The 24,042-nt window shown below is 52.1% G+C and overlaps 1 protein-coding gene across 1 annotated transcript in view; it reads right to left on the bottom strand.

The window, feature by feature from the left end:
• Positions 1-2,771: 2,771 nt before the first annotated feature.
• Positions 2,772-24,042, bottom strand: part of SRL (sarcalumenin) — a 36,974-nt gene continuing 15,703 nt past the window's right edge. The window contains exons 2-7 of the mRNA XM_055409362.2: positions 16,241-17,218; positions 14,409-14,510; positions 13,206-13,301; positions 9,490-9,606; positions 7,630-7,863; positions 2,772-6,026 (exon numbers count right to left, since the gene is read on the bottom strand). Of these exons, the coding sequence (XP_055265337.2) occupies positions 5,215-6,026; positions 7,630-7,863; positions 9,490-9,606; positions 13,206-13,301; positions 14,409-14,510; positions 16,241-17,218 (2,339 nt within the window). The 3' untranslated portion in view covers positions 2,772-5,214. The remainder of the gene's footprint in view (positions 6,027-7,629; positions 7,864-9,489; positions 9,607-13,205; positions 13,302-14,408; positions 14,511-16,240; positions 17,219-24,042) is intronic.

Here is a 24,042-nt window from a genome sequence, read left to right as displayed (position 1 = left end):
TGTGAGGATTTCAAAGCTTTTGAAGTTGTGGTGGGAGAAAAATCCAGAAGTTTGGAAAAAATGGAAATAGAACCAACAAAATTTTTTTTTTGCAGTCTTCACAAATACAAAATCATTCTTCAGTGTATCAGAAAAATGTACTATCACAATTCGGCCTAGGCTGCAGATTAACACAAGTCAGTATAATAGAATATAGTTGAAAGAATAGTGAAATGGATAGAAAATTGCCTTTTAGTTTGGTTTGTCAGGTTTTAACGGGGTGAACTTGGACTAACTTCTCTGGATATGCAGTTTCCCCAGGCTGGATTTGAATTTAAGGTTAGTAAATATACCTGCCCAATCTGTAAATACTTTACAAGATGATCATGGTAGAGATCAAACTGAAATGGAATTAAGGGTGTGATTTTTTTTCTTATAATATTTTGTTGTTGTTCAGGAAATAATCCTCAATAATCTTTCTAATGGTAGGTTTTGTTACTTACAAGCTTCAAGGTACTGACCAAACATTTTAGACAGTTTATGAAGAGGAGGGAAAGGGATCAGAAAGAACAGTGTCACCAAATGTGACCCCTGGGCAAGTAACCTAGCATGACCTGTAGGGTGAATCAGACTTCAGATAGAATTCCGGCCCTCCCAAATACACATGCCATCGTCACAATCACTCTGACCATCAGTCTCCTCCTCAGTAAAGTATGATTAATATTAGTAATAACATGTACTGAATACTTTCTGTGGCCTTTATACTATTTCAAGCATGTTGCATTAAGTCATTTAATCCTCTCAACAACCCCGTGAGAGAAGAACTATTAACGTCTCCATTTTATGGGTAAGAAAACTGAAGCACAAAGTTAAGACATTTGCCTAAGTTTGCCCAGTTAGTACGTGGTGGAGCCCAGGATGGAGCCCCAGCACTGACTCCAGAGCCTGTGCTCTTGTCCGTGCCGGATGGCTCCTTCCCCGTGGGGTTATTTTGAAGATTACATGAAATGAAGCAGGGATTTCCCTGGAGGTCCAGTGCTTAGGACTCGGTGCTTTCACTGCCATGGCTTGGGTTGGGGAACCAAGATCCAAAAGCCACACCATGCAACCAAAAAAAGGGGAAAAAAGGAAAAGAAACAAAGCACATAAAGCACTCAATATGGCGTGGCACACAGCTGTTAAAATTAAGGCATTATCTCAAGGTAACCTTAAGAGTGGTAATGTCTGTAGGTCTATAGCCCGGTTCCTGGCACGACGAGTGCTCTAGAAGTTGCTTCCTTCCCCACTGACATTACGGTAAGCCAGAGAAAGTTTCCACAGTGTAGGCAGACACAGAATATGTTCATTTATGTGTGTCATTTTTGTATCCTTCAGATAAGAAAGAAGTTGGCGCAAGAGATTCCTTCAGAACCTGTTCAATCCTCCTTTGCTGCATTGCTCTACTCTCGTATTTCTGTTTCTCTTAGGCTTCTTTTTTATTGCTTTCGACTGAACTGAACTGAACTGATGGTCTTCTAAAGAAAAATTCAAGTTTCTCTGGGCTAAGAAAGCTTGAGCTTATGTCACGGAAAGAGGAATTGGCTTTAAAAAAAAGAGAGAGAAAGCGAAGTTGGCTTGAAATGTTGTCTCAAGGCTCAGACTTTGGGATACACATGTAAAGCTTTAGGACAGTTGCATTGTCCTCCTTGGGCCAGATCTTCCTGGCTCTCCACCCTCGGTTGGGCACCCAGTTCCCACACACATATCTGCCTGCACATATGCTCTGAAATCCTCACACTGTTCATACAATTACTTCACCACCCCAGACCCACATGTGAATCTGCTGAGCCGCTACAACCACACACAGACTACACACAAGTGTTTGCGTGTCCCTATATATACAGCTACCTGCAACCCCTAAATATTCAGGGGAGGCATACACACAGCTGTAGACAACCGCTCCATTCACAATGTCCCTCATGTCATCAGGCTGTGTTTAGAATGATTCTTGATTTTGCTTTCTGTATTTCACCCTTCTGATTTTCCTATCCTGACTGCAGACTTAATTTAAAGGTGGTCTCAGCTCCACCTTGGATATCAGTACAGTCCCATGGTTACCCCAAATTTATTCAGTACTTTTTCCTAAACGTAACCGTGAAGTTGCTCTGGCTAATCCTTATAAAAGGGACTTCAATGCCCATTTGCTTGCCCCATTAGCAGATTCAGAGCTGGGTGACTATGATGTGTCAATGAGGATCGTCAGTTGTAACAAATGTACTGTCGAGGGCGGCGTAGATAATGGGCGAGCCTTGTGGGGAGGGGGCATGTGGGAAACCTCTGCCTTCCTCTCAGTTTTGCTATGAACAGAAAAATGCTCTTAAAAAAGATTTGTCTTCCTTAAAATCAGTACGTACATGCATGCTTGCTAAGTTGCTTTGGTCGTGTCCCACTCTGCAACCCCATGGACGATAGCCCACCAGACTCCTCCGTCCATGGGGATTCTCCAGGCAAGAATACTGGAGTGGATTGTCATGCCCTTCTCCAAGGGATCTTCCTGACCCTGAGATCCAACCCAGTTCTCTTACGTCTCCTGCATTGGCAGGCAGGTTCTTTACCACTAGACCACCTGGGAAGCCCTTCTACTGGATAAAAGGAAGAAAGAGTTTACACTGGGGACGGACCAGTGGTTAAGACTCTGCCTCCCAATGCAGAGAGTGTGCATTCGATCCCTGGTCAGGGAACTAATAACTCACATGCCAAAATTCTTTAAAAGTTTTAAAAAAGAGAGAGATTACACAGGTTGGAGGCACCGAGACAGTACAAGGTGTTAAAGAGAGATGGGAACTTTATTGAGAGTTTCTCCCTGATGAACTCAGAATGGAAAGAGCATTGGAAAGATTCCACTTTGGAGAGAAACAGCAACTGTTCAGGCACAAACGTTCACAGATACTCCTCCTAGGGGATGCCTGACTCCCCACCCAGTTCCCCACGATCCCCCAACCCCACCCAAAGAGTCAGAATTCTGCTTGAAATCCATTTCCACAGAGCAGGGCACCAAATAGCACTCAAAGCCCAGGCTGGTAGACAAGCCTACGGGAAGTTAGAGAAGGGAAGTGAAGGGGTTAACAGCGAAAGAGAAAGAGTAAGAAAAGGAAGCTGAATGGAGAAAAGAAAAGGGGGGAAAGATCACTGATGATGTCACACGCACCCCCAGAAATATAAATACCGTATGAATGTGTTCATCTCATTCCAGCTGCTGCTCCCAAAGCAGTGCTGACCTCGGCAGCTATGACGATGCCCAGTTCTGCACTTTTTCTTCCCCTTCTGCGCTGGGAAAACAGAAATGCCCAAAGTAGCTGAGGGGGCGAAGGGGCATTAAGGAGCAAGGTGGGAGGGCAGCCCCTTGAGAGTGTAAAGGATGCAGAGATGAGACCAGGGCTGGTTTTGAACGAGAAGGAAGCAGTTCCCCGGGTGCTGGTCACCTGGTTCCTCGGATGCCCCTCCAGACCTGTCTTCTCTGATTGACTCTGTCCTTAGAAATATGTCCTGGAGGCGGTGGGGTTTCTGGTCTTCTTATGGGAGTTTCTAGATCCTCCAAAGGAGCCAGAAGCTGCAGCCTCTGAGGCAGCACGTGCCAGGCCGCTGAAAATTCCAAGAAACTCAAGGAATTCCAGACTGCAGATCTCTGTGAGCCTAACGTGGCCATCAGCGTGCCAGTTTGTTTCCCCTGCCTGACCCTCAGGGCACTTCTCCCTCTGCCTTCATCTTGGCTTTCCTTGGGTCTGGGGGACTCTCTGGTGCCTGCGGGGCCTCTTGGGGAAGTCCCCCAAGACAGCTCACTCCCAGGACACGCAGAAGGAGGCCCTGGGTTCGAGGGGAAGGGACAGCCAGGCCGGGTCCCCTAGACTTAGACTCATCACCCACCGCCTTCCATCCAAAGGCTTGTCCCCTCCATGTTCTTCCCTCCATGCCCCATCCCTCTGTCCCCTCCTGCCCTCTGAGGGGGCGTACCAGCCAGGCAGGACTCTCACCGCTTGCTCCTCCTCTGTGCCCTCAGGCATCTGTCATCTCCCTAATCTCTCTTGGACAACGTAACACACATACATTCACACTCTTTGGTACTGGAAGGCCAGGCGCCCCTGCTATGCATTCGGTGGGCATCAGCATCAAGTTCAGGTGGCAAACTGACAGTCAGGCCTGGGTTGCCAGCGGCACTGAGTGGCTGGTGCTGCTTCTGACTCCCCAGAAATTACGCCGAGTTTCGAGTGTTGACGTATCAGGGAATGGAGAAGCGAAAGGAAAAGCCGTGTGATGAAAACCAGAAAGGAACGACTCCTGTGCTGAGTGTCTTCTCCTTGCACGGAGAAGCTGTGGCGACATCAGGAGCAAGCTCTCCACTGTCCCCTCTGAAACCCAAAGCCTTTGGGGTCTGAGTTTTCCAAGACATGCAATAGACAAAGACACACTGCAAACTGATTAACCCTCTGAGCCCTGCCGGGACTCTCACTGAAGTCACTTCCAACAGGGAAATGACTGGAACACATGGAACAGTCACCCTCCTCCTGGGGCCAAGAAAGGGACCGAGCTTCCGGCTGGCTTAGAAGGTGCCAGAGAACTGGCCTGGGGAGCGCTTGTTCTCTCTCAGCGTCCTGGTATCCCAAACCCTTCCCTGCCCCTTGCAGAAACAGGGGAGAGGGCCCGGAGGTAGGCTCAACACCCAGGTTGATTCAGACCTAAGAGATTATCTCCTGTGAAGCCAACCCAGAGGCAGACGAGGGCTGGGGATAGACAGAAGACTGTGTGGAAGGAAGCCGCGTGCACGGAGCAGACAGCCCTGCAGAACTCAAGTCTTCTCTAGCCTCTCAGCTGGTCGGGGGAAAAAGGAACTTCAGCTGCTTTTAGCCTGTGTGACGCTCATTAATTCAGTTTACACTAGAGTTTAGCTGCTCTCTGTCCCCCGCCCCCTCCCCCCCTCACTGCAGAGAGGAGACCCAGGAAAAGCAGGTGTGGCCTGACATGCCTCAGTCAGGCCCCTACTTGAAGCAACAAGACAAGCAGGCCCTAATTCACAGTTTTCACTCCCCACCTCGACCCACCCCTTCCCCCACCACTGGCCTCAATTAACTCCCATCTCCAATGCGCAAAGGTTCCTGCCAGTGTGGCTCAAAGGGTTAATAAACCAGGACTTCTCAGACAGTCAGGACACAAGCTCATTCACCCACGACGATGGGAGCCCAAGAATGGCAACGCGGCCACCTAGGGTTTCTTATAACGGTTCTTTGGGGTCTCACCACACCCTGTCTTGTCACAGTTGAGAGCACCTGGGTTCTTCCCCAGCCCGAGGCTGCCCAGGAGGCTGGGGAGCTCCTGGGTGATGGCCCGCTCGATCTTATCCAAAAAACAGCCTCCCATGTAGGAGCACTGCTGGGACAGGAGCTTGAAACTGGAGATGGGGTTGATGCCAAAGAAGTCCTTGTAGGCCTCGCGGTGGGGAAGGTCAAACTTGCTGACGTTGGTCTTGGCCAGGATGGTCTTGAAAATGTAGAATTTATCAGGGTCTTCTACAATGTCCTTAAAGACCAGCTCCCCGTCACTGAAGAAGGTCATCTTCTCCTTGTATGTCTGCAGGTAGCGGTCTACCAGGAGGGCGTGAATGCGGACCCGGATGGCGTGCTGACGGATGAAGGCGATCTTGTTCTCCAGCCTGTTCTCGATCACCTGGTTCAGGTCCTCTAGGAGGGAGATCTCTTCCCTGAGAAACAGGTCCCGGTGGGTGTCGGGCTTATAGTCGTAGGGCCAGAAGGAGCTGACGTACACCCGCGGAGGCTCTGTGACGTTGATGAGTGGGGCCAGGCTCCAGAAGAGGGCCCCATAGACCCTCATGAGCATCTGTGTGGCCAGGTTGTCGGCCTTGTTCAGGATGATCCTTATCTGGGACTCACGCCCCTTCAGCTGACGGAAGAGCATCTCCAGCTCCAGACCCACGTCCAGCTTGGTGGGGTCAAAGACGACGAAGATGAGGTCCGCTCTGTCGATGAACCACTGGCACACGTCGTTGAAGGGGTAGCCTTGGGGAGAGGGAGGGAGAAGTCAGGCTGGGCAGCCCCCACCCATCCCCAGGCCCGCCCCCGCCTCTCCTTCCGGAACCAGACCATGCTGTGACTTTGAAGAGACTAAGAACATCAGGGATTTTCTGGGTTTCTGAAGACTTTTAAAGAATTCATTACAGGGCTTCCCTTGTGGCTCAGCTGGTAAAGAATTCATTACACATCTCCTGCTCCTTGTCCACCCTCAATCAAGAATGGCCTGGGGAAATGTCCTGGCGGTCCAGTGGTTAGGACTCCACACTTTCACTGCTGAGGCCTCAGGTTCAATCCCTGGTTGGGGAACTAACATCCTGCAAGCTGCGTGGTACAGCCAAAAAAAAAAAACACAAAAATGGCCTGATCCTTGTTTTAATCCACAGTGGAATTCAAGGCTCCAGGAAAACAAAACATTTCTGCCAAATGGAGATTTTCCCACTGCTTAAAAAGATATGGGGCAGTGGCAAAGATGTTAAAGGAAATAAGTCAGGGAATTAGAAGGAATAAAAGAGAGGGTGGATCACTTAGGGGAAATAAATGTGGACCTGCCATCGAGACCTGGACTAGAATTTGGGCTCTGTCACTGACCAACTGAAAATTAAATGCTTTTAAGTCTTACCATTTTAGTTGAAAAATGACAAGAAGAACAATACCACCTGAGGTGGTATAAAGATTACGATGTTGCTAGAAACACAGGCAAGCACTGAACTAAAACTGCCATCCACTCACAGGGTTCAGTTCAGTTCAGTCGCTCAGTCGTGTCCGACTCTTTGCCACCCCATGAATCGGTGCTCAATATATCCTAATTCCTTTCATTTATTTCCAAAATGGGAGGAGTAGGGATACCCGTCTTGAAATGTTTCAACAATGATCAGCCAATAACACATGGAAATTATCCAGTGCATTAGAAGAGTGCAATAAAGGTTAATTTATTACCATAATTATTAGCAATAATATTATTAGCTATAAAAACAGGATCTGGTTATAACAAAATGAGAGTTATAACCATAAACTGAGATCCACCATCTGTTCATATATTCTGACAAACGCCCCGTAATGACTCATCTCTGCAGATGGTGCTGCGTCATGGTGACATTCAGTGGTACTCCCCTGCCACCTGAAGGCAAGCGGGGCTTTGGAAAATCTGAGACAGGATTGTGTTGAAGCAGGTCTGGCAAAGTAGATATTGGGACCAGGACGAGTTGAAGGTCAGGTTTAACCCAGACCCACGTTAGCCAGAGGTCAAGTGCACCTGGACAGGGATCCAATCAGACCAGGCCCTTGATCACCTGGACAGCTTGTGCATCCCAAAGACACAGCAGGGACCTCGAGGCGCTCCTGGCAAGGTCAGCCCTCCCCCCAGGAAGATGCTGATGGCCTCCAAACCAGACCATTCCTTGGGGAGGTAAAAGGATGAGGTATTCACACCTAGGAGGCACCACAGTGATGACAAAGAAAGGGCTGGAAGCAAAGAATGCATCCCAGAGTCTTGGGCAATGCTGGCCTCCTCCGGTCTGTCTACCATCCTCTGCCTTGAACAGCTTCCTAAGACAGAGCTCATGCTGTTCAGAAATGAATGTTAAATTACCTCTTTCTTGCTGTTTGCGGTTCTCAATGATGCCTGGTGTGTCCACAAATGTGACCCGCTCCAGAAGTTTGTGGGGAACCTCAATGCCGATCAGCTTCTCCAGGAAATTCTGGCCAAACTTCTCGAGGGGCGAGAAGGACCGGGCGCTGTCAGCAGCCATGACGATACCCTCGATGGTCTTCAGCTTGGGCCCGTGCATGAGGACTGTGAACTCCGAGGTGGTGGGCTCGGCGCCTGCACACACGAATTAGAAAGAACACAGTCATCTCACATCACAGCAACACAAAAGGAAGCACAGGAGAGGTTACTGGGGGCGGGGGGCAGAGGAATGGAAGTTATTTATTTATTTTTATTTTTGGGCCATGGCGCCTGGCTTTCAGGATCTTAGCTCCCCAGCAGGAAAAGTGCAGAGTCCTAACCACTTGCCCACCAGGGAATTCCCTCTCCTGCACTTTTTGTCTCTATGAATTTGATGACTCTAGGGACCTCAGATAAGTGAAACCATATGATTTTTTCATTTTATGTCTAGTTTATTTCACTTAGCATAATGTCTTCAAGATTCAGCCATGTTGTGGCATGTATCAGAAATTAATTCCTTTTCAAGGCTAAATAATATTCCCTTGTACAGATGGAATGAACACATGTTTTTTATCCATCATCAATTGATGGACATTTGGGTTGTTTCTACCTCTTAGCCATAGCAAATAATGCCGCTGTAAACATGGGTATAACTGCTGGTTTCTTGCACATAATTTTCATTACAATATTGAAGATGTGTATGAATATTTTCATTTTTCTTTTTTAATCTGTCAGATCCTATTTTTTTTAACTGAAATATAAATGATTTACAATATCATGTTAGATTCAGGTATACAATAGTGTGATTCAATATTTTCATACATTAAGAAATGATCTCTACAGTAAGTCCAGTTACCATCTGTCACCATACAAAGTTACTAGTGTTGTTTTCTATATTCACTGTGCCCATACACTGGGCTTCTCTGATAGCTCAGCTAGTAAAGAATCTGCCTGCAATGCAGAAGACCCGGGTTCAATTCCTGGGTCGGGAAGATCTGCTGGAGAAGGGATAGGCTACCCACTCCAGTATTCTTGGGTTTCCCTGTGGCTCAGCTGGTAAAGAATCTGCCCGCAGTGCGGCAGACCTGGGTTCGATCCCCGGGTTGGGAAGATCCCCTGGAGAAGGGAGGGGCTACCCACTGCAGTATTCTGGCCTGGAGAATTCCATGGACTGTTTAGTCCATGGGGTCACAAAGAGTCGAACACAGCTGAGAGACATTCACTTTCACTTACGCTATACATTTGTTGCTGTTCAGTCACTAAGTCATGTCCAACTCTGCAACCCCCTGGACTGTAGCTGACCAGGATCCTCTGTCCATGGGGTTTTCCAGGCAAGAAAACTGGAGTGGCTTGCCGTTTCCTTCTCCAAAGGCTTTTTCTGGACCAGGGATCAAACCTGAATCTCCTGCATTGGCAGGCAGATTCTTTACCACTGAGCCACCAGGGAAACCCTATATTAATGCTATACCATAATTTAAAAAAATAAAATTTCCTGTGTAGTCAAATACCCTTTTAACTTATTTCTGATTTTACATATATATATATATTTTTTTTTTAAACAAATGTAACCCCTTTAAATCTTTGTATATTGAATCAAAGCTACCTCATTGATCTCCAAGTTTTCCCTCATGGCATTACAGCTTAAGTTTAGTGAGTACAGGATCTCTTTCCTGGTACTTTGTGCCATACACTACAGCCCCTACATGTTTCATTTTTTTTCACAATGCTTTTTACATGTGACATTGAAATGCCAACAGCCACACAAGAAGGTCATGCTGTTACCTGTGTAGAGCTGGTAGCGAGTGTTTTCCAAGCCAAGGAGGTAGTTGATCATGGTGGACTTGCCAACACTCCATGGTCCCAGGAACAAGACCATCGGCTTGGACGTGATCTCCCCATCTGTGGGCAGCAGGGACAAGACATGGACATGAACTCAAAGCTCCTCACTGTGGAGAGACAGGGTTCTTCATGTTGTGCCCCAGATAGTCCATCAGGAGCTGTGGCTTTCCACCCTGGATTGCAGAGCATGGTACAGTCTGGAGCACGTCTTGTTCTATGTTAGTGTGATGACCCAGTTAGCACCCACAAGAAGATAGCATTTGGACTGTGGCAGACCAGCATCTGGACCATGCACAGACCCACAGCACCGAGAGGGAGGGATCCACTGAGGTCAAGAAACAGTGACTCAGAGTCACACTTGGGGGGACCTCCAGGCTCAGATCTGTGAGCACACCGTTCATAAGAGGGGCAGGAGAGAGCAGCCACTGAGGAGAGGCTAAAATACCGCTACCTGGATTGGTTACAGAAAAATGGTCATGGAAGAGGTTTATACACTCTGGGATGGTCTGGACCCGGGCGCTGCCCGCCCCCTGCCTCCCTCTGCTTAGCTGCACCTCCCAACACCCCTCCTCAGGCTCAGCCCAAGCCGGCCAACAGGGCCGGTCTCAAATGTCAGCCTCCCAAGTCCACGACGCGTTTGCCAGTGTCCAAGACCAAGCACTGACTCGGCAATTCTTGGGTTCTTGTCTCATGCTGGGGAGAACACCCTGCCTGGGCCTCTCCAGGGCGGGTCCCTGAGAAGAAAAAGCAGAATTTTCCAGTGCTTTCAAAACCCAGGGATGGGGAGGGGACAGTGAGAGGTTTTCCACATGGGAGATTCACAATCTCCTGTTGCAGACTTCCAGCCCTTAGGGCACATAGGGTCGGCCATGCACAGCCTTTTTTTTTTTTGTCCCTGCAGCAAGGCATGTGGGATCTTGGTTCCCAGATCAGGGCTCAAACCCGCACCTGCTGCATTGGAATCATGGAGTCTTAACCCCTGGACCACCAGGCAAGTCCCCAGCCCTGCACAGTTTAGTACCTAAAGTTCTCCAGACATCTTAGCCCCACTGAGCCTGGCAGGCAAGGCCTCAACACAGGAGGCACTGTGGTGGTTTTATTTTTCTTTCTTTCTTTCTTTCAGTTATTTTTTAAAATTTTAATTGATTTCATTTCTTGATTCAAAAATCAGAAGTATAAAAAGGTATACAGAGAAAAGTCTCCCCTCCATGTCCTCAAGCTGCTTAGGCTATGTGTCCTTTCAGATATTTGAATGCGTGTGTGAGACCACGTCTGGCATTCCCATCTCTTTAAGAATTTCCCAAAGTTCATTGTGAGATCAAACCAATCAATCCTAAAGGAAATCAATGATGAATATTCATTGGAAGAACTGATGTTGAAGCTGAAGCCCCAGTACTGTGGCCATCTGATGCAAAGAGCCGACTCACTGGAAAAGACCCTGATGCTGGGAAAGACTGAGGGCAGGAGGAGAAGGAATGGGTGAGGATGAGATGGTTGGGTGGCATCACCAACTCAATGGACATGAGTTTGAGCAAACTCCGGGAGATGGTGAAGGACAAGGAAGCCTGGAGTGCAGCAGTCCATGGGGTCAAAAAGAGTCAGACATGACTTAATGACTGAAGAACAACCCCTGGCTGGGGCACAGGAAGGAACAGGAGGGTGGAGGGTGGGGGTGGCAGGAATCCCTAGTCACAGCCACAGAGATCCTATAAGGAGTGTCTTTTTCCCCGGCCCAGGCCCCACTAAGGGGAACCTGGCCTTCCAGCTCCCCTGCGAGACCACCTCACCAGTTTTCCCAGCTGCTGTTCCGCCTCCCTGCAGCAGGGGGCGGCACTGGCACACACAGGAGGCTACAGGTGTGGCACCCAGGAGGGAGGTCACAGGAGGATGACCCTGGGCTCGGAGGAGCCCAGACACTGGCAAGAGAAGAGGGGAGAGGAGGGGCGCCTGGACAGAGAGATCAGGCCCCGGGGATGCCCTCTCTGCAGAGTGCCATCCCCACGGGCCGCCTGCCTGCCGCCTCATTCTGAGAAGCCTGCAAGGGAATGGTGAAAAAAGGAGACGAAGAAGTTACCGCTCCTAATTCCAGCCACGTGGCCTGGGCAGCCCAGGGTCTCTCTGAGCCTCTGGTCCGCCTTCTGTAAAGCAAGAATGAGGGAGGCCTACAATACCCCCTCCCTGCACAGCCATCAGAGCATCACAGCCAACTAAGACAGGAAGGGATGTGCGATTTCACTCCCCGTTCAAATGCAAATTAGATTCCCGTCGCAGGCTGGGGCGTATGGGGACGCTGAGGTTGGCGCATGTACACTGTTGGAGTGTGCATGTGTGCATGGTCAGGTCCTCAGGCCTGTCCACTCTTTGTGACCCCAGGGACTGTAGCCCACCAGGCTCCTCTGTCCATGGGATTCTCCAGGCAAGAACACTGGAAAGGGCTACCATTTTCTCTTCCAGGGGATCTTTCTGACCCAGGAATCAAACCCATGTCTTCTGCGTCCCCTACATAGGCAGGCGGATTCTTTACCACTGGGCCACCTGGGAAGCCTATAAACTATGTTAAAATAGATAACTAATGAGAGCCTGCTGTATAGTACAGAGACCTCTACTCTGCTCTGTGGTGACCTAAATGGGAAGGAAATCCAAAAAAGAGGGGATCTATGTATACGTACAGCTGATTCACTTTGCTGTACAGTAGAAACTAACATAGCATTGTAAAGCAACTGTATTTCCAATAAAACATTTTTAATTAAACTAAATTTTAAAAAAAAGAAAGGTGATCAAGGTGAAAAAGGAATGTTTCTGCTGCCCCTTTAAAAAACAGCAACTAGAACAATAATAGCAATTAGATGTCACTGTCGACAGGTTTCCAAGACAAGCGACACTTTAAAATGGCCCTGCCGTGAGGCAACAAGAACTCTATCCTGTTGCTGTGGAACACAGAGGACAACCTAAGGCAACTGGGCGAAAACTATAAAAACGCTGAGTTCCGGGGTTTTTCAAAAAACATACCCTACAAATAAACGTGTGTGAAATATGGAACAACTAACTACAGCAGTGTCTGTAACACTCTAAAAAGGGAATGAGGCAAACGCCCAGTGGTTCATCAACAGGGTACGCTATCTAAGGTGGTGGGTTCACAAAGGCCAAAAAGAGCAATTGTGTGCTGTGATCCCATCTTTGTCAGACAAAGGAAAAGATACCCTTGGGCATGGAAGCAGAGTGCTGTCTGGAAGCCCTGATGAGAAACCTTAGCGGTGTGCGTCTCTGAGAGTGGAGTCAGAGAGCCTGAAAATCAAGACAGGGATTATTTAAAAATTTTTTCAACTTATACTATTTTGCACAGAATTTTTTTTGGTTGCCAGTTTATTTAATTTTTTTAAAATTATTTTGAAAATCAATTTTTAAAAGAATCCAAACCCATGGGAAGTGGACAGGGGACAGAAGACTCGATCTATAAGTGAATGAGGAGTCCCGTGGGGGCTGGAGCGCAGCAGTCAGGGAAGTTGGCATCTTTTAGAAACCCAAACTGCACTCATGGATCTCACGGAGGAAACGTAAATCCCTGTGTAGATCAAGGGGTACACCTGCTGGGAAAGGCTGGCCCTTGTCACTGAGGTCTCCGCCCCTCCCTGCCTCGAGGGCTCAGATGTGGCTGGTACCTGTGATCTCATGCTGCCGAAGCTCGTTGTATTTGTAAGACTGCTCCAGGGGCTTGATGGACGAGTGGTAGATTTTTCGAAGCCGCTGCAGCACCGCTGGGGGCAGAGAAGGGTGAAGGGTTAAGGGTCAGGCAGGGGCTTCGCAGCTGTGGCCCATCTAGAAGGCATTCCCCCTACACACACCCCTGAAAGTCACCACAGCATTTTTGTTTTTTAACTTAGCCCTCTGGTCCTTCCCCTCAACAGTTCACAGCACTACCTCAGCCTGCAGCTACCTCGAGGTGCTGGAAACTCCAGCTCCTTCTCTCTGTCCCCTACCGCTACCTGCCTTAGGATCAGAGGCAAGCAGGCATGGCCACCCCAGCCCTGCACCCTTCACCGCATCCCTGGTGCCCCTGGGAGGATTCAGACATCCCAAGTCTCTTCTTGGGAAGAATGTGGCTCCAGGGAGAAGGGACTCGTGGGGTGAGGTGCAGGGAGAGATGAACTCGGAGCCGTGCGGGTCAGGCTCTCCAGCTGCCCGTCAGCGGCCCATCTCCTGCTGTTGCCAGAGCAGACCCCGGCCTCGCCCTGAGCTCTCACTGGTTCATCAATTAGGAGACAGAAAACCCTGCTGACAGCCTTGGGTTATTATGAGGGTGAAACGGAATACCGGACACGAAAGGGCTTTATAAACTGTAAAAATTGAAGCCCAGTGTGATGAACAACCTTCCCCCTGCCACGACTCAGATGCTGGCACCGTCAAAATGACCCTGATGCTGGGAAAGATTGAGGGCAGGAGGAGAAGGGGGTGAAAGAAGGTGAGATGGTTGGATGGCATCGCCGACTCAATCAACACGAGCTTGAGCCAACTCCAGGAGACAGTGAGGGACAGGGGATCCTGGCGTGCGGCAGTCCATGGGATCCCCAAGAGTGGGACATGACTGAACAACTGAACAACAACAACCATCCCCAGGTCACAGCTCTGCCATGTGCTCCCCCAACCAGTCCCTTGGTTCGGATCGCCTTTCCTCCTTCCCAGCAACCAGAGCCCTCCAGCTTGGACGCTGCTCACAGAGCCTCCTCCACGGAGAGAAGCGATCCACTCCCTTCAACTCCAGGGCTCTCCTCCTCCCCTGGGGTGTCTGCCGGCCTCAGCTGCAGACTCGCCTGGCCACTGGCCCCGGGGTCTCCCGGCCCCACCCAGCTCCTGCCTCCGGTTACCAGAGAAGTCATCGGCGGGCTTGTCCTCATTGAGCATCAGGGTTTTCTCGATGTGGGAGCGGTCCCTCAGCGGGGCTTCCTCACTCACATCCTCTGCCTCTTCTGGGGAAAGAAGCAGAGATCGGGGGTTAAGCCATTGGCGCTGGGGCTCCCTCTAGTCAGGCAAGCTGGGGAGTGGGGCAGGATCGCAAGCAAATGCTGACCGGAGCCGGTCCAGGTTCAACTGCACGGAGCTCTGTCTCTATGAGGGACTTTGAAAATCCAAACTCAACACCTGTGAAGCTCCATGATCCATTCTAGGTATTCAGCAAATGTTGGACTGAGCGCCTACTATACACGTGCCAAGCACGGATCATTGTGCTGTGAAAGCCGCGGTGCCCCAAACCGACCCAGCTCTGCCCACGTGGAGTTTCCCAGAGCCTGAGGGGAGAGGGAGAAGTAACCTGGAAAGTAATATCAGATACACAGGCATCGATGTGGCTTCGGGAGGAAAGAGTCTGGAAGCTGGGAGGGCCTAAGACGTGTGCCTGTGACATCTTAGCTGGGGAAGTTGGAAAATTTCCTGAGGGTTGCCTGTGAGCCGAGATCCAGGACAGGAGAAGGAGAGGTTTATAGGAGACTGCCTTTCAGGTTCTAGGTGGACCACTGGCTTGGTCAAGTGAGCATTTCATCAGGAAGAGCTGCTACAGGCAGTCTTGGGGAGCGGAGGGGGAATAGGGAGAGGGGGGAGGGGGTAGGGGGTACATTGTTGCTTCTGACCCAGCCAGAGGTGCCCGTGACCACCTGAGGCTCCCAGGGAGGGATGCTCACATTCCCAGGCCTCTTAACATCACAGCCATTTTTTTTTTTTAAATCCTGGGCTAATTGCACAAAGAATTTTAGGTGATGGAAGGAGGATGGACCTGGCCTGTGGGAACAAGGGGAAGCCAGTTCCAGGAGGGATGGGAGTAGAGAATAATCAATGTGTCTTGACAGGGTGATCCTTTCTGCGATCAGACCCAGATCTGGGAGGCCAGGGGAAGCGTCCCCCATTGCAAGTACCCAACCAGTTGTGGAAATGAAGTTCTTTCAAGGAAACCTGCATTGGAAACTGAAGATTGACTCCAGTGACTCCATCCTACAAGCCATTTCCGGGTCCAGGTCAGTGTACTCAGTGGATGAGACCATGGCCAGTGCCGGACACACCTCTAATGCTGCCCAGTAGCTTAGGTCCTGCCCACTTCCATCCCCCCACCCTGTCCCCTAGCCAAGAGTGGCTGCTCCAGCCACTCATCTGCGGAATGGACATCTGCTGGCCGTTAGTGTCTCAATCAGCCCAGTGTTATCAGGATCCCGACATGACCTAGTCTTCAAGGGGAGGTCCCAGGAGCTAGCCAACCAACGTGGTTCCCCAATGCCCCTCACACCCACCAGCCTGCCTCCCGGCCACAAATCCTGCCCCTGTGTCCCTTGTGCTTAGGGTTTAGGCACTGGTCTGTGTTAAAGGAGGGACTCTAACGGATACGTTTCTGATGGCCTAACTCAAATGTAACCAGGTTCCTCTGGGCCCTCCAGGGTGCAGGCTCTCAGTGGGTCTCTCTGAAGTGGGGATAAGTGATTAAGGAGCAGCCTGGAGGCACCCAGAGGGCCCGGAACCCCCATGGGGCCTCTGCTCCACGACCCCCGCGGTTGACTAGAGGCTCTCCCGCCCGCCCTGCGGGTCCCTGTCTGCCTCTATATACAAGACCTCCGGGAAGGCTGCAGCCGCCAGAATGGCCCGAAGCAGCCCCTTCCGTGGAGGTGCCGGGCGGGGGCGGGGGTGTGGATGTGGGCTGCCCCGAACGCCCCCCTACCCTGTGGCCCCTCCTCCTTGGGCTCCTGCGCGTCGACACCCCCGGGCGATTCCTCCGGGGACCCCTCCTCCCCGGGGCTCGCGCTTCTCGCTGCCGCGTGGGCTCCTTCTCCAGCTTCTTTCTCGGCTTCCTCCTCCTCCGAGGCGCCCCCGGCTTCTTCCGAACTAGCGCCGTCGCCGCTGTCCTCTTCGTCGCCGCTGTCCTCTTCGGATTCTTCAGCCCCCTCTTCTTCAGAGGAGGCCTCGTCCGGCTGCTCCGCGGGCATCTCCTCCGCGGAGCTGTGCTCCCGGGAGCCCCCGTCCTCTTCGGGCGCGGCAGCGTCTTCCGCGGCCGCGGCCGAGCTGGAGCTGGTTTCCGCCTGGTCCTCCGTCCTCTGCGCGGCTTCTGCGTCCGCCTCCGCGGCTCCATCAGGCACTTCTGGCTCCCGACCGGGCCCTGGGCTGCCCTCCCCTCCTGTCTCGACCTCCCGACTGGGAGAGTCCCCTGCGTCCTCAGGCTCTGGGGACCCCGCAGCTGCTTCCGCTAGCGCCTCCGCAGCTTCCTCGGGGACCTCGCCGCTCCCAGCCTCCTGTCCTGGGCCCTCTCCGGACCTGAGCTCCCGCGCCCCTTCCTCCTCCCCGGGCTCCCCCTCCCCTCCTGGGGGAAGAGCGCTCGCTGCTCCCGGCGGGCCCGCATCTTCCGCCCCGGGCTCCGCAGGTTCCCCCGGGGCAGCAGACTCGGAGGCCGAGGCGTTGGAGAGGCTGGCTTCGGGATCGGGATCGGGATCGGGATCGGAGCCCAGGCCGTCGACGGCTGTCTTCTCAGAGCTCCCATCCTCCCAGCCTTCTGGGGGGTGAAGGAGCGGGAGCGTCTCTCCAGGGGCCGCCTCTGCCCGAAGCGCCCTTTCTTCTTTCTCTAGACTTGCGTCTCCGGCAGAGAAATGATTCTCCAACAAATTGCCAACATCTTCCGTGCCACCCGAAGCGGAAACTTGCAGTTCTAGATGATCAGAACACGAGGGGTCAGTGTCAAGGGGTTGGCACGCGCTTTGCTTCTCACTCTAAAAACTCAGCCTGTCTCCCGGAGGGAGAGCGGTGCGGACCTGCTGGGACGGTGGGGCTCCTCCCTCCCTGGTCTTCGGAACAGCCCCGCGTGGCCGGCAGAGCGGGCGTGCCACCCTCCCAACCCGAGCCTGGGCTCTGAGCGAGCAGCTGACCCGCCCCAGCCCCGCCCCGGCCTCTCCAGCCTCCCCCGGGGGGGAAGGAAGCTGGGCGCCGCCCTTCCAGTCCTTCCTCAACCTTGCGCGCGGGCACGTGCAGCCTGGCCCGCCCGACAGATCTTTCCAAGACAGGGCCGATGGGAACTGCCACCCCTGGTCAGTTCCTAGAGTCATTAAGCAGCGTGCTTTTTATACTGCTATCGGCAAAGGAGTGAAAACAGGTGCGTGCGGGCCAGGTCCTCTTGGGTTACGGGGCACAGCACTCGGGGGATTACTTATGGCTCTCAACCTTATTAAGTCACACATCCAACTCTGTCCTCTTAAGGGCAAGCATCTGCTGGCCTCTACCTTAGATTAGGGGGGACGTGTGGCAGGAGGAGATACCCACGGGGGCAGGCCTGGGCTTCCCGATGGCCTTTGCCAACCCCTCCTTCTGAGGGGATCCCCTTCTAAGGGCCCAGGGCTTTAAGGGAAGAGCCAGGGGCACTGGGAGGGCAAAGCAGAGGGCAGGTAGGGGCCCAGAATGTGCCAGGAGCCTCTGTCAAGGGACAGGTGTGATGCATTTGGACAGTGGGGTCAGAAGAGAGCGTGGGGTCTAGTCCTTCCGAGCTCTCCTGCCCAGGTGGGGATGTGTTTAAGGATGAGCCCTGCAGAGTGGGACATCACAGGCACATGGGGATGAGGGCAAAGTCGGGGCCCTGCCTCAGGGTCGCTGAGATGTTCCTGGGTCTCCCTGGGTTCATAGGACTCTTTCTGAGGAAGGAGCATCCTGCCTCAGTGCTGACCCAGCTCTGCCTCCCACAAAGAAAAGCCACTTCTTCAGGGTACCCACCCCCTTGTTCCCTGAAAGTTGGGGAAGCCTCTTAAGAGCCAGGCACAAATATTTTCTCATTAATCCCCACAGACACAATCTGCTATCAAATTCAGAAGGATGGGAAGTTTGGGTGCCTTTCGTTTTAAAGGAGCCCATATGTTGATGTAACACTCCCCCCACTCACGTTTGTGACCCCATTCACCTCCCTTATTACTATCAGCCAGATTTCAGAGCTGAAGGTCTAGAGAAAGTGTTTGATTTGCCCAAGACACCTGATGGCTAGTGGGCAGATGGAACCCAGAGCTGCCCACTCCTTGTCCAGGCTTTCCATGCCACGCTATGTTGAAGGGAGCACATGGGAGCCCCTTCCGACTGGTACCTCTGCCCTCCCTGGATGCACCCGCTCTGGCTCCTGGACTGCAGGCTGGGACCCTGCCTGACCGCCCCCCTCCCGCCACCCAAGAAAGTGCTGTGAAGAGGTCCATGGGGAGATTTGGGTACATTCAGAATTCCTGGTCCCTTCGTTGGGGAGCTGGAGGTAACTCATTAAAAATTTCTTTCATTACCACCTGAATACCTGTAAGTCCAAATTCCTCTGCCTGAACCTCTACTGGCCCTGCCCCCAACCTCTGGGGAAATAAAAATCTATGGCAGAAATTTGGTTTAACCCAAGAGATTGACAGGCCTTTGAGCAGCAAGATAGATATAGATATCATATGAGATACATTTGGACAATTATTCAGTGTGCCAGGCAGTGCTTGAGCACTGGATGTATAAAACATGAACTTGATCTTACTCTATTTGCTTGCTTCTGTGAAACAAGTCTCACCCCCATTTTACAGAGGAGAGGACTGGAATCGGAGGCACCGAATGCCTTGCCCCCAGCACCACACAGCAACTGGCTGAGGCCATTTAACTTCGGAACTGCAAGGGAGACTGTCTGATCCTGCAGCGGGGTTCTCCCCGGCCCTACCCCACCCCGCACCCCTCCCAACACTCCTCAGCCTGTGGTCCAGGCACCTGCAGCATCAGCAGCACCTGGGAGAATCAGTAGAGATGCCAACTGTCAGGCCCCAGCCCAGAACCACTGACTCAGGATCTGCATTTGAACCACTCACTGGTTGCACATTACAGTTCGAGAAGCACTGGTCAACCTGAGCTTATTAAAACTGCCTCTAAACCAGTGGTTCTCGCCACTGTCTGTATATGCAAACACCTGGTTCTCGATGCCACTCTTCTCCCATCCTTGAAGGTTCTCATTGAATTAACTAGTCCAGGGTGCAGCCCCAGCATCAGGACTGTAACCCCCTCCAAAAAATGAGGGGGGGGGTGATCCTACTCAGGGGCTCCCCTGATAGGTCAGTTGGTAAAGAATCTGCCTGCAATGCAGGAGACCCCGGTTCAATTCCTGGGTCGGGAAGATCGACTGGAGAAGGGATAGGCTACCCACTCCAGTATTCTTGGGCTTCCCTTGTGGCTCAGCTAGTAAAGAATCTGCCTGCAGTGTGGGAGACCTGAGTTTGATCCCTGGGTTGGAAAGATCCTCTAGAAAAGGGAAATGCTACCCAGCCAAATAACCCTGACCCCAAGGCTTCTGCTACTGGCCTCTCTCCACTCATGTGCCCACTGGAGGCTTCCAGATTAGATGGGTCACCAGGGCTTGGCATATGACCTTGGAATAGCAGTGATCAGGGCTTCTCTGGGGAGTCCAGCCCCTTTCAACAGACCCTGTCACCCTCTACTGTTAATGCTGTTGATGCTGGTGGTGATGAGAATGATGGTGATGGTGATGGTCAAAGTGATGGTGATGATGGTCATGATGATGGTGGTACCGAGGATGATAATGGTGACCGTTGTCATTCAGTCGCTAAGTCGTGCCTGACTCCTTGAGACCCCATGGACTGCAGCACGCCAGGCTTCCCTGTCCTTCACTGTCTCCCTGAGTTTGCTCAAACCCATGTCCATTGAGTCGGTGATGGCATCCAACCACCTCATCCTCTGTCGTCCCCTTCTCCTCCTGCCCTCAATCTTTCCCAGCATCAGGGTCTTTTCCAATGAGTCAGCTCTTTTCATCAAGGGGCCCAATGAATGGTGACAGTGATAGTGATGGTGACGTGACAGTGTTGATGGTGGTGATGATACCAGGCTGAACAGACTGGGTCTGACTACCTGCAGCATTTCTGCTATTCTCAGAACACCCTCTGGCCCACAGGAGGTGGGAGGGCTGCATCATCTGAAGGGAGATAAGGACCCCAGACTCTGGGGATACACATGACCTTCGCACTGCTGTGTATTTCCACACCTGGACCCTAGACAGGAACTCAGGTATGTGCGTGTGTGTTTACTTATTTACATCCATACTCTTCCTTGGTTTTTATGACTTAGTGCCAAGCTTCCCCTGCCCTTCCAGTGACAAAGAGCGAGGGTGATGACTTCATGCCCCATAATCTTCCTTCCCAGGTTAAAAATAACTTCTCTGAGAGAAAGTCTCTCAATGAAACAAGTTGTGCCATTGGGTCTCCAGAGCTCAAAACCCAGGAAACAGCTGTGCCATTGGGTCCAATCTCTCCTCCTGGAAGCAGCTCAGAAGCTTAAAGAGCCTCTGGTTAAACTTAGTTCAATTCTGTGACATCAAACCAGGGTGGTCTTACCACCCACCCTGACTTCCTTAACTTCTTGCGGAAGCCCCCCAGCGGCCCCAGAGGAGGGGTGGGGGGCGCAGAGGACCTAGGACACCCTGGCCAGGTTGAGAGCCTGGTAAGATGGGTCTTAGTCTCTCCCAGGACATGCAGTACCACACTGTATGTGCTGCTGCCAAGGCAGCCGCCCAGGCCCCGGGCAAGCCTGGGTGCTAGCATCAGCCTATGCAAATAGCAAGCCCCCTGGCTCAACCCTGGAGATCAAGGAAGGCCCCTGAGCCCAACAGGTGCCCCGGGGCAGAGCACAGCATAAACTGGCTCCGTTTTTTCTCCTGACACCCTCTCTCTGTCATCAGCCTTTCTCTGCAGGGGTCAGCTTCTCAGCTGGGGGCCCCAGGCTCAGTTCTTTTCTCCACTCTTCACTGCCAAACACCAGACTTTTTTTCCAGCTCCTAACTCTTCCCAAATGCTTTCACAGGGACTCTGATTACTGTGGAGTTGCCCCGGGCCTTGGTGAGTCCATTACAGAGGAGGAAGCTCTGGCAGGGGAGCTTTAGAGACTTGCTCAAGGTGAGGGGTAGGGTTGGGACAGAGCCCAAGGTCATGGACCTCAGTCTAGAATTCTTTCTGCTCCCACAGACCATGTCCCATGAGGTGCTAGGGTTCCATGGAAGGGTCTAGGGGGTGAGGGGGAGATGAAGGAGCTAGGGTTCAGCCACCCCCTTGGTATTTCCTGCCTAGCCAGCTCTTCTTGGGTCTGTCTGCCCTACTGCCTAAGGAGGGGTGTGACAACCACTATTGTGCCTCTGCTGCCTTTTCCCTGAGAATTCCTCCTCTTGCTCATTTCCTCCAACAGCCCAAGAAGCTTCCCCAACAGCATCTTTTCACTTTGCTGATCAACATGCTCCCAGCAGGGAGCTAGAGGCCATCTGACCTTCACACTGAATTTCATTCTTCCCCTAAAACAGCTCTGTGTTCTTCTCCACCCCTCAGTGGTCCTCTGAAGCAGGAAAAGCAAGGATTATTAACTGATTATTCACTTCTCTGGAAAGGAGGAAGCAGACACAAGAAAGTCCAGTGTGGGTTTGACAGGCCATCCAGGGATGGGCTAGCATTCTCACCAAGAAACAACGCCCGAGATCTCTTGCCTGTGGCAAGTGGTATCCAAGCCCTGCAGGGCTTTCCCAACAAAGATGCCCCGTGTCCAGGGTTGGGTCAGTGTGAATCCGGGTGTTTCTCAAGGTGATTCTAACGAACACCTGCATGTGAGAAGCCCTGCTCCGGGCCACCCCCAAGTGTCAGGGAATCTGTCCTGAGGTTGGGACTGGACCTCAGGAGAAAAGAGATCGCAGGTAAGACATACCATTACTCATACACGAGGATGCACATGCGTTAAAAAAAAAAAAAAAAAAGCCCCCAGGGGCACAATCGCTTTCCACTTCGACCTCCAGACACGTCTGCCCCCAGGAGCCAGGAATACTGGTCAGGGTGCCCAGGGAGTCCCCCGTCTTTCACCAGGCTGTCCTCTGCCCAGACACTTGGATGTCTCACCGGCGGTGCCTCGGGTACAGCAGAGAGCACTTCGGAGTCCGCGTTCACGTGGCCGGGGTGGCAGGCCGACCCCTCTGCATCCCTGCACGCTCCTGGACTGAGCAGATGGCAGCGGCCCCTCTGGCATCACATTTTTTCTCGACCTTATTTTACGGAGTAAATATTCGCTGCTCAAGGCCCCTCATTCCTTCGCTTCACAAGTGAGACTTCAGATGGTTTACAGATGCTGATGCTGGAAAGGAACTTAGGAGGGAAGTGCCTACCTCCCCCTGGGGACTCTAAGGCCCTCTCCTTCGCCATTCTATGGACCCCCTCCCTCAAGGGGCCCTGGCAGGCAGCCGTTCTCAGAGGGTTCTTTGGCTTCCTGGCCAAGCTCCTAAAGTCAAGGCTAATCCCATCAGGACAGCTAGTCCCAGGCTGGACTCTAGCCCCAAAATGATTCACCCAGGGCGTGGGGCAGGATGACACGGGCAGCAGCCAGTGGGAACCATGGTTTAGGGGGTCAGAGGGGACCTCCTGACAGACCAACTGGTCTGATTTCACTGGTCAGGATCCTAAAACTCTGATATATGATTGATTATCCCAAGACCACAGGGCGAGTTAGACTAGTCAGCAGCGGGTCAGTTCTGGGACCCAGCTCTGTCCCAACTCCTAGTCTCATGCGCGGTCCCAGTGCCTGGTCACTCCCCCCGACCTTGGAATGAGAGGGAGGTGCGTCAAACTCAGAAGGACAGCGGCTTCTTAACCTACCCTCTTCTTCCTCGCTTTGAAAACCATGCTCAAAACTTCAACACAATTGTTCTTAACCCATAAAGTCCAGAGATTGACAAAATAACTCCATCCCCATTCCCCACCCCTAATTCCCAGGAATTCTTAGTTCAGGAGGTACACTGGGAAATTCGCCCAGGATTCCACAGCCATGGGGTATACACTGATGCCCAAAGGATTCATGGATAAGGGTAAGCACTCACTCTCAAAAGGCAAGTACCTTTGGAAGAAGTAGGACATTAAGCCTTAAGCCTTGGGAGGCGACTGGACATTCTATAGAGCACACGGCTTTTCCTGCCTCAAGGGAGCACAGATCCTCGCAGGAGTTGTTGGCAATACTTCCTCTGTTCAGAGGGGCCTAGCTGGGCAGGAGGAGAAAGGCAGCGGGTAGGGACACAGGCTGGATTCTGAGACGGGCTGAGGTAGGCAGGTAGCTTTTTCCCCCATCTCCACCTCCCCACCCAAAGAAACAACCTTCCCGGGAGTGTGAGGACCACCTCTGGGAGGACTGATGGTCTAACTCTGGGGTACCGGACAAGGAGCGACCCACTGGGGGCCAGAGGAGAGTGGCTCCCGGAGGCCCCTGTCAGATGGACGCCTTGGGTTCAGCTCAGAGCCGTCATCGTGGGCTTGGCAGGTAGGGGAACAAGGGCACAGACCCACCTCCTCCCCAGGCTGGGGAAGTCGAGGGAAGTCAGCTTGGTTCTTAAGCTAAGGAACTTGATCTGACACCTTTCTGGGCCAGGCCCTCATCTCAGGGCTTTCCTTTGACTCAGAGCCAGACTGATCCTTCTGGACTCAGTCAGAAGCCAGGAGAGCTGGGCTCTGCTCC

The sequence above is a fragment of the Moschus berezovskii genome, chromosome 27 (assembly GCF_049115385.1).
Source record: "Moschus berezovskii isolate FMDL1 chromosome 27, NW_MosBer_1.0, whole genome shotgun sequence".
Taxonomy (NCBI): Eukaryota; Metazoa; Chordata; class Mammalia; order Artiodactyla; family Moschidae; genus Moschus; species Moschus berezovskii.
Note: the sequence above shows the minus strand (reverse complement) of the source record. Positions and strands in the feature narration are given on the sequence as shown.